At 40.7% G+C, this 12,316-nt stretch overlaps 1 protein-coding gene across 2 annotated transcripts in view; it reads left to right on the top strand.

Annotated features, from left to right (window-relative positions):
• The first annotated feature begins 3,211 nt into the window (after window positions 1-3,211).
• Window positions 3,212-12,316, top strand: part of msrab (methionine sulfoxide reductase Ab) — a 44,239-nt gene continuing 35,134 nt past the window's right edge. Inside the window, exon 1 of one of the 2 annotated variants that reach the window (XM_074660517.1) lies at window positions 3,212-3,523. In XM_074660517.1, coding sequence (XP_074516618.1) covers window positions 3,241-3,523 — 283 coding nt within the window. In that variant the 5' untranslated portion in view covers window positions 3,212-3,240. Of the gene's footprint in view, window positions 3,524-10,960; window positions 11,117-12,316 lie in introns of those variants that run through there. The other variant, XM_074660518.1, reaches the window with a different exon arrangement.

Below are 12,316 nucleotides of genomic sequence, written 5' to 3'. Positions count from 1 at the left end.
CCGTGAAGAGGACTCGCTCAAAGAACGTCTACTGCCAAGACGTGAAAGTCAGTTGTTTGTTCCATTGCAACATCAGCGCCCAGCAGCAGAGCTACGCTTCCGCCATTTTGGATTGAAAGCGACTACCGGACGCCAGTAAAACATCCACCTACAATCCGCCTATTGTCATATTTAATGTCTCTACCGAAACGGCCTGTGTTGAACAATAAAATGTAGTAAATAGCTTTTTTGTGCGTTTCCATCCTGCAGAAAGACAGACAAACAAAACCAATATTTACCTCAAAATGTATCAAAAATTACTTTATTATAAACTGTATTTCATAATTATATGCTAAAATAGCATATAATCATTAAAATAGGGCCCTTAGGCTTGAGAAGCGGTTGTGCGCTGCTCTTCATCGGAGGTGGAAACCCAAAACTAATAGAAGACACTTCTGATCAGGCACAAATCTCACCATTGTGTGACTTATTGTCTACACAAATGTAACCTGGTAGCTAATGTCATGATTCAGGGAGTTTTTTTTAAAGAATTTCAAATAATTGCTAATTATTATATATTTATCAGCATCACATGGGAAAAAAGCATATCAATTAACTTTGTATTCTTTTCCTGGAAATGTATTAAATAAATGAACAGCTATTGGGAAATAGTGGAATATAATTATTGAATAATGTTTATAATAATGTAATTTTTTGATACATTTTGAGGTAGATATTGGGGTAATTTGGCAGTAATTTCAAATAAATTTCAAATAGGTTATATAATTACCAAAGAACTTTGCTGACCTGTAAAATTAAGTGTTACCAACTTTTTTTTTTTTTTTACATTTTAATAACACATGCAGGGTTTAAGCCATTTTGTAGGCCATTAGCAGTGGACTCTTATTAACAGTGCACTCTAAGAAAAGTCCATAAAAATACAGGCAAATGTACCGTGTTCATATGAAGGAATTTTCTGTATCAATTTTTTACAGGTTTTTTACCCGTATTTTTAAATGACGCATTGCATTGCAGGAACAAAAACTATAAACTATGAACTATGAATGTTAACATGAGCAAAAAGTAAATTACTGCCCTTTAATGAATTCATGTATACAAGAGGGGAAAAAATAAATGACGTGAAGAAAAAATAAACATGTTCAATTTGTATTTAAAGCTGTTTATCACAGAACAGTACATTGTGATGGATACCAGTCATTATTGTATTATATGGGATGTGCTGTAATTTTACAGAAATGTCTTCTTTAGGATTTACAGAAGTGTCCGTGAATGGTACGGAGGACATCCTGTAAATCAACAGAAATTTCCGTTTTAGGGTTGAAGGAAATGTCCGTAAACTTGACGGAAAATGTCGTGCAAATTTTCTGCCAGGACATTATCCGTTTTTCTGCAGACTGTTCTCATTAACAGTGGACTTTTGAAGCTGTTACTCATCAGGATATTAACAGACACACGCATTCCTTGATGTAAAATGAACCACAAAGGCAGGCCTACCCGTAAAAACTCTTGTAAATTCGTGAGCTTGTTTTGATAGCTCAGGGCATATGCCCTTTTCTATCCACAGGAAATCATTAGAGGGAGGAGAGAGGAAATGGAGGAGGAGCCTAGTTGGTGTTGAGGCATCATGGCCCATGCCCGGCCAGTTGAGGAGTTTTTTTTTTTGTTTTTTTTTCTTTTCTTCCTTTTCCTCATAAAAAAATAAAAGAAAATGAAATATGGATAAAAAAAGAAAAGAAAAAGAAAAAAAATAAATAAAGAAAGAAAGAAGGAAAACTTTAAAAAAGCCAACATAACTGGGCAAGATCAATATCATGTGACTGTGTACAGTGTGTGCGCCTGAGAGGGGTAGTGGGGGTGGCTGGCTGTCAGTCAAATTACATCAAATTAAGGCGAGATTAAAAAGGTGGCTGGCTGTCAGTCAAATTACATCAAATTAAGGCGAGATTAAAAAGAATAAGATAAAATAAAGTAAAATAAATATAAATAAGTATATAGATAGAAGTAAAAGAATAATGGCTAAAAGGATGGTGTTTAATAGGGTGATGGATAAAAAGATGTTTTAAAAGAGAATGATGGATAAAAGACCACCCCATCCATCCATCCATTTTTGAGGTAGATATTGGGGTAATTTGGCATTAATTCAAATGAACCACAAAGGCAGACCTACCCATCCATCCATCCATACATCCATATATACTCAACAGAAATTTCCGTTTTAGGGTTGAAGGAAATGTCCGTAAACTTAACGGAAAATGTCCTGGTAATTTTCTGCCTGTTTTTCTACAGATTTATTTCTTTGAGTGTGGACTCTTATTAACAGTGGACTCTTATTAACAGTGGACTCTTATTTACAGTGGACTCTTATTTACAGTGGACTCTTATTTACAGTGGACTCTTATTAACAGTGGACTCTTATTTACAGTGGACTCTTATTAACAGTGGACTCTTATTTACAGTGGACTCTTATTAACAGTGGACTCTTATTTACAGTGGACTCTTATTTACAGTGGACTCTTATTAACAGTGGACTCTTATTAACAGTGGACTCTTATTTACAGTGGACTCTTATTAACAGTGGACTCTTATTTACAGTGGACTCTTATTAACAGTGGACTCTTATTTACAGTGGACTCTTATTTACAGTGGACTCTTATTTACAGTGGACTCTTATTAACAGTGGACTCTTATTTACAGTGGACTCTTATTAACAGTGGACTCTTATTTACAGTGGACTCTTATTAACAGTGGACTCTTATTTACAGTGGACTCTTATTTACAGTGGACTCTTATTAACAGTGGACTCTTATTAACAGTGGACTCTTATTTACAGTGGACTCTTATTAACAGTGGACTCTTATTAACAGTGGACTCTTATTAACAGTGGACTCTTATTTACAGTGGACTCTTATTAACAGTGGACTTTTGAAGCTGTTACTCTTCAGGATATTAACCCACACAGGCATTCCTTGATGTAAAATGAACCACAAAGGCAGACCTAGCCATCCATCCATACATCCATACATCCATATATACTCCAACCTCATCTACACCGGAAGCACCTCCCACCACACACGAGAGAGCTGATAATTGGCGCGAGCTCATTTGCATGCGGAACGTGCGTGGATATTTATTTCAATTTAATTTCGTTTTCCCGCACACCGTGCACTGTAGGCTTTTGTGCCAAAGTCGTATTAACCCCTTGATTAGTTAATATGCAGTGCACGACGTTGCCCACGCACAATGAATATTCATATTAGTGGCGTTTTCACTGCCGCCGTCTCTCCTCCTCTTCCTCCTCCTCCTCCTCCTCACGTCCCAGCCGTAAAACCCTTCAGCATGTCGCTATGGAGGCTATCCCGGAAGACTGAGCCTCCTCCACAGCTGTCCTCCTCACAAACACAGACCGTTTGGTTGCTGCTGCTGTTTTCTGTTGTGTCTCTCTCTGCTGCTGCTGACTCAATGGCGGGGCTGCCGAGCAGAGACCGAGCTCTGAAGGGAAGGGAGGAGAAAATGGTCGTGGCAGGTAAATAAATAACACAGCGGTGACAACTAGTCTCCATCTCCTCCACACTGATGGAGTTGTCCCCAGCTGACATATGGTAGACTGGGCCACGTGCCATCAACTGCAGGCGCGTGAGTGACCTCACAGGAGTTCACCCAAAAATAATCCTGCTATTTCATTGCTTCAGGAATATAATAATAACTGCAATAACTGTATAACTGTAATAACTAACTACATTATATTGTTCAGCATCTTGATTTAAGACAGTTAATACACTCAGCATTGCACATACTAACTGTGTGTGTATAGGTTATTATGTGCAGTGGTGGAAGATGTATACTCAATTTAACTAAAAGTAGTAATACTACATTGTAGAACTACTCTGTTACAAGGAAAAGTCCTGCATTCAAAATGTTACTTATGTAAAAAAAAATACCAAAGCATTAGCATCAAAATATACTTAAAGTACCAAAAGTACTCATTATGCAGAATAATCTATATTATAATTATTAGGGATGCACCAATCCGACTTTTTCAGTCCCGATAGCGATACCTTGGCTTTTGGTATCGGCCGATACCCGATCCGATACCAGTGTTTAATTAATAAGTTGTATGCCTCACTGTGTGGACGTGACGGGGATCATTCGTTTTTGTGCACGGACACATCAGACTTGACTTCAACCTTGCTTTCCTAACTTTGTAAAACAAAATGTAACATATAAATATGAAGATATAAATGAAGTGAATTATTTATTATTAAAATAATAAATCGTACTCCAGCAACTTGGCAAAAAAAAAAAAAATTGCCATCAACTGCTATTTCAATCCTTCAGGAATATAATAACTGCAATAGCTGGTGGATTTTACATTATATGGTTCAACTCTTGGTTTAAAGACAGAGGTATTTGGAATACACTCAGCATTGCACATACTAACTGTGGCCTGCATACTCTCTGTGTGTGTAGCTTATTATACGAAAACACCTGGGGGCCAGAGAGTGTACAAAAGGCAGATATGATGTTAAACATGTGATCTGTGATATACTGTATTTTGCGCCAGTAAAGGCTGTTGGGAAGAACTGGAAACAATGAAAAAAAATATGTTACCATGTAATCCATTTATATCTATATAATACATAATATAACGACTTTTCTAGTAAGTATATTATGAGTTTATAACATACATGTATAATTAACTGTAATTGTTTTGTGAGGAATGCATCTTATGTGTGTAAACCAATCCTTTGGTCAATAATTGTATTGTAGTGTAGTGTAATATAATATAATAATGGCAGGAGGGGTAATATTAGTGTCCGTGTCACTTCTGGAAAGTGGCATTGGTTAAACCAGTGAAGATCTGAACCACTTCCTGAACCAGTCACGCGGTACGGCCGGGCAGCGAGGCTTCGGACGTCATCAATGACGACATTGGTCTAAAACGATACAAGCCTCGATACGCGCATCGCGGGAAACTTCCTGGATTACTCAACACATACGCACCTCTACACACAACAAACAGTTATATCCATCTGAGAATAACTAATAATAATTAATGTTATGGGCTATTTTGAGATTTACACTTTATTATTACGTACTTATATTAAAAAAACAAACAAAAAACGAAGCATTCGAATACTGATTTGGAGGTGTATTACCATGGCAATGGTCGAAGCTTCAAAGCGTCGAAGCATTCGGGTCAGCCCTATATAATACCTAATCATTTATTAGTTGATTATATAATTTGTTTTATTCATATGAATCTGTAAAATAACTAACGTTTATGTACACTGTATATGTGTATTTACATGTATATAAGTATATGTTTGTAACTGTTTTATTCTATTGTAATTTAAATATGTGTAGCGTATATAGGCCTATGTTCTATGTGTGTGTGTGTAGTGTGAAGGAGCCACAACTTATATCTCATAGTGCAATCCTATGTTGTAAAATGACAAATAAGTGAACCTTGAACGTTGATTGCAGCTAATTTAGATTAGACTTTCTTCCAAACATGTTTCCAAGCCAAAAACCTTTCAGGCTGACCACATTGTGCATGGCCTCATGGGTTGAATGCATCTATCCTTAATTTAAGGTTGAGCCCAGACTGTTAGTGGCAGAGGTGAGGGTGTGAGAGGTGAATTATTTCTTTGGGTGGTCCCTGCTGCTCTGCCTGGAATACTACTGCCTGAATAAAATTTGAATGCACTGTATGACTACTGCAAACATTGCAATTCATTTGAAATTCAATTTTTAATAGGAATGTTATGATGGTTGCTCTCGACAAAATGGACGTCTGCAATCAAAACAGTCGATGCTTATCTGTTGACAAACCGGTACTTCAGGTTTCACTAACTCATGGAAAATATTGTTTTTTTATGCTTCCGTGGAGTTGTTGTTGGAGGGTGTGGTGCTTTAACGCTGTGTTTCTAGGAGACCTCTTTAATTTTTTCTTATCCCTGTTTAATCTGGCAACTGTGCCATGTTGAGATTGTCTTTAATTATTGAAAAATAAAGGATTTTTAAAAATACAAAAATACAGTAGGCTATATCTATATCTGCTAGGCTACTGTCTCTGTCTATCTTTCTCTCTACTGTGACTTTAAGGAAGTGCGTTTGCATTGTTTTCATAGGAAAATGAATGAGTCATTTTACCAGTGTAGTTCATTTCGGAGCCTGTAACTGTAACATATATGACCATCATGATGAAAACAAATGTCGGCTTCTTCATAATATAAATCAACACCTGGACGCTCTTCCATTTCTCCCCACTCAGCGCTGACTGTCAGAGTTGTTAGAGACCTGCATTTATGTTGACAGGCTGTTGTGTTACTAAGACTATTGCACATTAGCACACTTTTTCTGTCAAGCTTCACATAGGCATGAATTGAAAATTACATTCGCGGCTACAATCAAAACATTTGGGGCTTAAGACCCGGCAAAATGGCCTAGCGACGCCGATGGATACGGCTCATTTTTACCACAGATTTGAACTTTTTTGTGCGTTTCCATCCTGCAGAAAAGACACTCAACAAAACAAGTAAATAATAATCTTAATAAATTACAGGGTCATAATACTTTTTTCAAGTGTGTGTCTGGTTTAAAGGGATTTTAATAGGGAGTCCTTGACATGAAAGTTTTCCATTCAGTATTTTAATTGCAAATCGGATTGAGATCTGGACTATGACTTGGCCATAGTAGAACATTCCCCATTATTTAACTAGTCCTGTGTTGCTTTGGTTGGGCACACCATCCTGCTGAAAGGTGAACTTTCTCCCAAGCTTCAGTTTTCTAGCGGACTGACGCAGGTTCTCTTGCAGTATCTCTGTATTTTTGCTTCATCCATTCTTCCTTCAGTTGTAAAAACATGCCCAGCAGTTCCTGCTGAGGAACAGCATCCCCGCAGCTTTGATGTTGCCACCACCATACCTCACTATCGGGATGGTGTTTGTTTGTTGAGGCATGGGCAGTGTTAGGTTTGCGGCACCACACATAGTGCTTTGAATTTTGGTCCAAAATCCTCTATCTTGGTCTCATCTGACCACAACACCTTGTCCCACATCTTACCGTCCGTCACAAGTCTCCCTCTTGCTCCCTTTGAGCTAAAGTACGGCCTAGTCTTGGCAGTGCTTGGGTGGTATGATGCAGCTTCCATTTCCTCACTATTGATCCAAACACTTCTTCCTGAGAATGCTCTTTGGTCTTCATTTTCACACCTACTAATTCTTTTGCAAGCCACTGTATGTCTGTTATTATAAAAATGTGTCTTTAAATATGAAAAACTTGATATTATTACCAGACTTTGGATTAAATAGTGCACATTTTCACACACTTCCCTTGTGAACAGCAATTTTTCCCTTTGAGTTATGGCCATGGGAACCTTTTTAAAAGGAGTATGCCCAAGGTACTTGCTGCAAAACTTTTTAGTCTGTTTGGTGTTTTGTGATGTGGACAATAATGAAATATTTGAGTGAAGTGGCAGCAAAAGCCTGTTGGGATGGATGTATGGTGGGATTGTGTTTCGTAGAGTTGATGATTAAATTTAAAATGTTGTCGAAAGTGAAGATTGTATTGCCGTTTTCCTGGTTTCAGTGCATGCGAACATGTACGCCTTCTTTTGCGTCCTTACACCTCCACATTCTTGCGATGTAGTACCGAGTCCTTTCTGCTTTTATCCTTTTCATTCAGCTTTTCACCGTCCTATTTTCAGACAGGAGGGCACGTCGGCGTACATGACAAAGGCGAAACGTGGTGCAATTTGAACCTGTCATTTTCACCAAGTCAGACTGAGGTGTCCGCAAAGTGCATTGTGGGAGCTGGGTGTGAGTGCATAGGAGGAAAGCGTTGCCGCAGCGTCCAGGGGCCCATCTGGGCATTATGCGCATGAAGGCTCCGCCCCGTCGTAAGTTCCTGCTCCGTCTGTCGGAGCAGCTCGGAGACACCGCATGGCAGAAATCTGTTCCTCCCCTTTCACCGTGGGGGGCAGCTTAGGTGGGGATGGGGTTGTTCTGGTGTGTGTGTGTGTGTGTGTGTTGGAGTAAGCATGAGTAATTTAGGGATTGCGAGGACTGTCTCCACATATGCCCTGTGCTGTCCCAGCCTCGTGTGTGTCAGTGAGTGCACACATTTGTCCTCTCTCTACAATGAAGATCACTAATTTTGAAAGTTGCTTCCATCCTCTTTGAAGAAGCTCCTTGTTCAGACATCCCGGTGTCCTGCGCTCCCTCCCTCGCTCCTCTCTGTATAATGTACTCTGTGACCTTGGCGAGAATGATCCAGTGGCAGATTGCTACATGGTAGGGGCACAGTAGCTATTATTTTGAGTCAGTGCAGGATAGACTGCCAATATTTCTTCCAAACAGGATGGGGGAGGTCAGCTGACCAAAATCAATCTCTGTTACATGCCTCACTATAACTCTTCAAAGCAGGTTCATGGTGAAGATATATTTCTGGCATTATTGCTCCGTTGTTTTCCCATCTCTGCTGTCTCCGGATGCCCTTGCTTTTTTTTTGGCTTTTGCAATATGCTCAGAGGGGAAGAAAAAAATATGTAGGTAATTTGGAAAGCATGCAAGTTAAGTATACAAACGGTAGATAAATAAAATGAGATGGGCAGCACTGTGGCTCACTGATTAGGACTGTGTTGTGTCCCAACCTGAAATGTGGCGCTTGTATGTCGGTATGGGTTTCCTTCAGGAGCTCCGCTTTCCACATTGCAGTCAGTTAGGTGAATTGGAGACACTGGCTGTGTCCGAAATCATTCACTACTCACTATCGTTAGTTTGCCATTTTGTAGTGCTGTCCGAATGTGGGCTATAGTGGGAATTATTATACCCTATATAGAGTTCTCCAGGGATGGCGTATTTTTGTAGACCAACCAGGAAGTTAGCATTACACTGGGTTCCCTCGACAAAAAGCCAATGGGATTTTTCCATTGGGTTTTGGATTATTGCAGGAAAAAAGCTCTGTGGCAAACACATGTTTATGACACTTACAGGTTTTGTTCAGCAAGATAATCTTCTCAAATGAACACCACTTTTATGATTTTTGAAGTCTGAATGCAATCGCCAGAAGTAAAAAGCTATAAACGAACTACATCACAGTCGCATGAGTGCGAGTATACACAACGAGGCTGTAAAGGCGGACGAGTAGGCGTGATGGCGTCTAGTAGTCTCATGTAGCCACTTGTTAACAACCTCCTTTTTTAAGACATATAAAGGCTTCAAAATTCACAAGTGGGATATTTATTGACGAATTTTATGTCGTAGAACAAAACGTTAAAATCTCTTAAGCTTGTGTTAACCACAGACCTTATTTCAGGCATCTAATCAAAGACCCATTGACTTCCAGACGAGGGAATCAGAAGTGCTAAAATGCTAACTCATTTCCAGGTTTTAGGACTCATTCCTGCAGCACTCTATAGTGGAATCAAACTACCCCACAATGCATCGTGAAAAGTAGCGGATAACGATGGTCACTAACCGAGCACTATATACCATCATGCATTGCGCTGAAGGAAAAATGGCAGAAGGACGATAGGACAGAGACAAATCCATGAGTGGTGGCGCGAAAATAATGTATTATAGTAGAGCAGCGCATCACAACACCACCTGACTCAAAATTTGGCCAAATATGTTTATTACCCCCACCTTCACAACGGCCGTTAATTCTTACCTTTCACATAAAAGCCCTAGACATAAACGCTGCATCACTGCTTACTAGGGATGCACAATTAATCGAAATTTTATCGAAATCGTAATATGGCCTATTGCGAATTTCAAATGGCAGTATTTGTTAAAGGCGAAATGTGTGTCAAAATACCATTTTTAATTAAATATCGTCGTGCTGCAGAGATGTCATGGCCCACACATCATACTCTACAGACTTAAGAAAGCATCTTTGTTTGGTACAGATCCCCGCAAACCTCACACCATAATCATTTTAATGTTTTTCAGTGAAAATGAGAATAATTTTGTAAAAATTATGAACTTAAATTTACTCAGAGCATTTCGCGAAGAGACAACTCAACAAAATAGCCTACATATGTATTTATCACACACAAAAGTACATGTCAGTATTTATTATGGTTGGTCTACCAGCAGATATTTATCTGGCACATTTTAATTGTGTGACAGCAATGACGTTATCAACGTTGCAGAGAAAACGACCTGAGTAGTTGACTGAGTAGGGAGTAGTGAATGAGTGAATGATTTCAGACACAGCCTCTGAATAGTGTATCCTGCATCTTGCCCAATGCATTTTGGGATTGACTCAAGCCCCCTGTGACACTGAAGAGTATAAGAAAATTAGATTTGCTCCGGTATATCTGCCGAGGGAGAGTGTAAAGGTACATTTTGTTTTTTTCCCTTTACAAAGAGGTTAAAAATAAGATGCATTTATTCATTTGCGCTGACCAGGTGGGTGTCGTCCCCTTCCTTCCTCGTCAGATCGCTGTTTGAGTAAAGATATTCATACAGGCCCCAACAGTGGTGCCTCCATCTTGCTGGAAGGGTATAATGCAGCCTGTGCTATAGTAGGTAGTCTTCTCCATAGCAACTGTTTCCGTTGCTAGGATACAGTATGTATGGAATGCATGGATGGCTTCAAAGTTGTACTCTTCAGAGTCTAGACAGCCTTCCCACCCTGAGCTGTGGCAGCTTTCAGTGTCTCATTACCGAGTTGGGCCGATTGTTTTTTAGGCCACAGCAGCAGAATCATTTCTTCTACTTACCTCTCACTGTTTTTAAAAAATGGACCACCTCCCACCAGCCTTGCCTCTTTCCTCCCCACCCCTCCTTTGCCCCACTCTTTCTCGCCCCCTACCCATCCTCCCATACAGCAGAGGGTAGTTGGCACCAGTATAAAGCTTCAGCCTCCTCCGACGACTCGTGCCTGACTCCCTGCCAACCTGTGTGAAGCTAGAAAGAGGAATAGCGAGAGAGAGAGAGGGAGGGAAGAGGAAGAGAGAGGGAAAGAGAGAGAATGGATTTTTTTGGAAGGAAATAAACAGAGCAGCCTGGAAATCGACCTTTCCGTCACCAGTTTTGGCATCCAGCGATAGCACCTCTCCCGCTTCTCTGCATGAGGGGGCAGCAGCGCTTGGACTCCAGTTTGACGGGTGAGAAACACAGGACCACGGGTAGAATCGAAGGGTAAACAAAGACTAAATACCATCCGAAACTGGACATTATTATCCGCCGAGCCACAGATAGATTGTTGTGCCCTTGACTGATGGTAACCATGATACAAGCAGAGCGGCAGGGTCCGATGTTTCGGTTCTGGTCCAGCCGCCTACAAACCACCATGCTAAAAGCAACAAAAGGTGACCAAAGTATTCCGCTGTACTGCGCTTTTCCAGATATCCTCAAAAACAAAGGCGCACAAAAGAAATTACGCCCATATCTCATCCAAGTTGGGGGAAAAAATCCTTTTCACGAATCCTTCCCCCCATATTCAGCCTGTTTTTCTTCTTTTGTAAACTCACTCAGTCACCCTCCCTGCTTGTGTTTTTTTTTGTCGTCCTCTGTTCTTTCTTTTTGCTGGCGTAGTGAGGCAGCGTAGTGAGGGTATTCAGCCAGTTCTTTTGCTGTTAGGTGGGGTAATTCTGGCAGAATGGGGTGTGGGCGCTGGGCTGGCAGGGGGGAACGCTGGGCTAGGCACAGTGAAAGGAGCCAGCCTGGCACCACCTGGACCTCTGCCAGCTGCTCCATGGGAGAAATACCCACAGCAGAGGTCGGCGTGCGAGCGATTGCGTGCCTGTGTGCGTGCAGGAGGGTGTGCACGTGTTTGTAAGTGGAGAGTGAGGGATGTTGGGAAGGTGGTGTGAAGATGGAGAGCAGCTGAGATAGACGAGAGGGCGTCGGGAGAGGGGTGGGGTCGGGGTTGGCTCGGAGTTGGCTTCTCTGGACAGTGCTGTGTCGGCGTGTTCTTGGCTGTCTTCATTTTTTACCTCTCTTTTTTGGTTGTTTGTTTATTTGTTTGCTTGTTTGTTTTCCCTTCTTGGATGAAGTGCCTGGTCTTTTTATATAGCGCCCAAAGGCATGGTGGTCTGAAAGCCAAAAGAATCCTTCACTGCCTCTTTCTGCTACCCTCATCTGTTGCTTCTCACTGGCTATTTACTCCTTTTATTGTTTTGGCAGGCTGATCTCTCCTCCTCCCACTCCTCCTCCTCTATCGCACACTCGTCTCTCTCTCACTCTCACATTTTTCTCTCTCTCTCCGTCATTTGGCAACTTCTGTACTTTTCTATCTCCGTGGCCAGAAAATGCAGGACAAGAGGGTGAGAGTGAGGATGGAGAGACTAACCAAATTCACAGAA

The sequence above is a fragment of the Sebastes fasciatus genome, chromosome 15 (genome assembly GCF_043250625.1).
Source record: "Sebastes fasciatus isolate fSebFas1 chromosome 15, fSebFas1.pri, whole genome shotgun sequence".
NCBI classification, from domain to species: domain Eukaryota; kingdom Metazoa; phylum Chordata; class Actinopteri; order Perciformes; family Sebastidae; genus Sebastes; species Sebastes fasciatus.
This window is presented reverse-complemented; position numbering and strand designations above follow the sequence as displayed.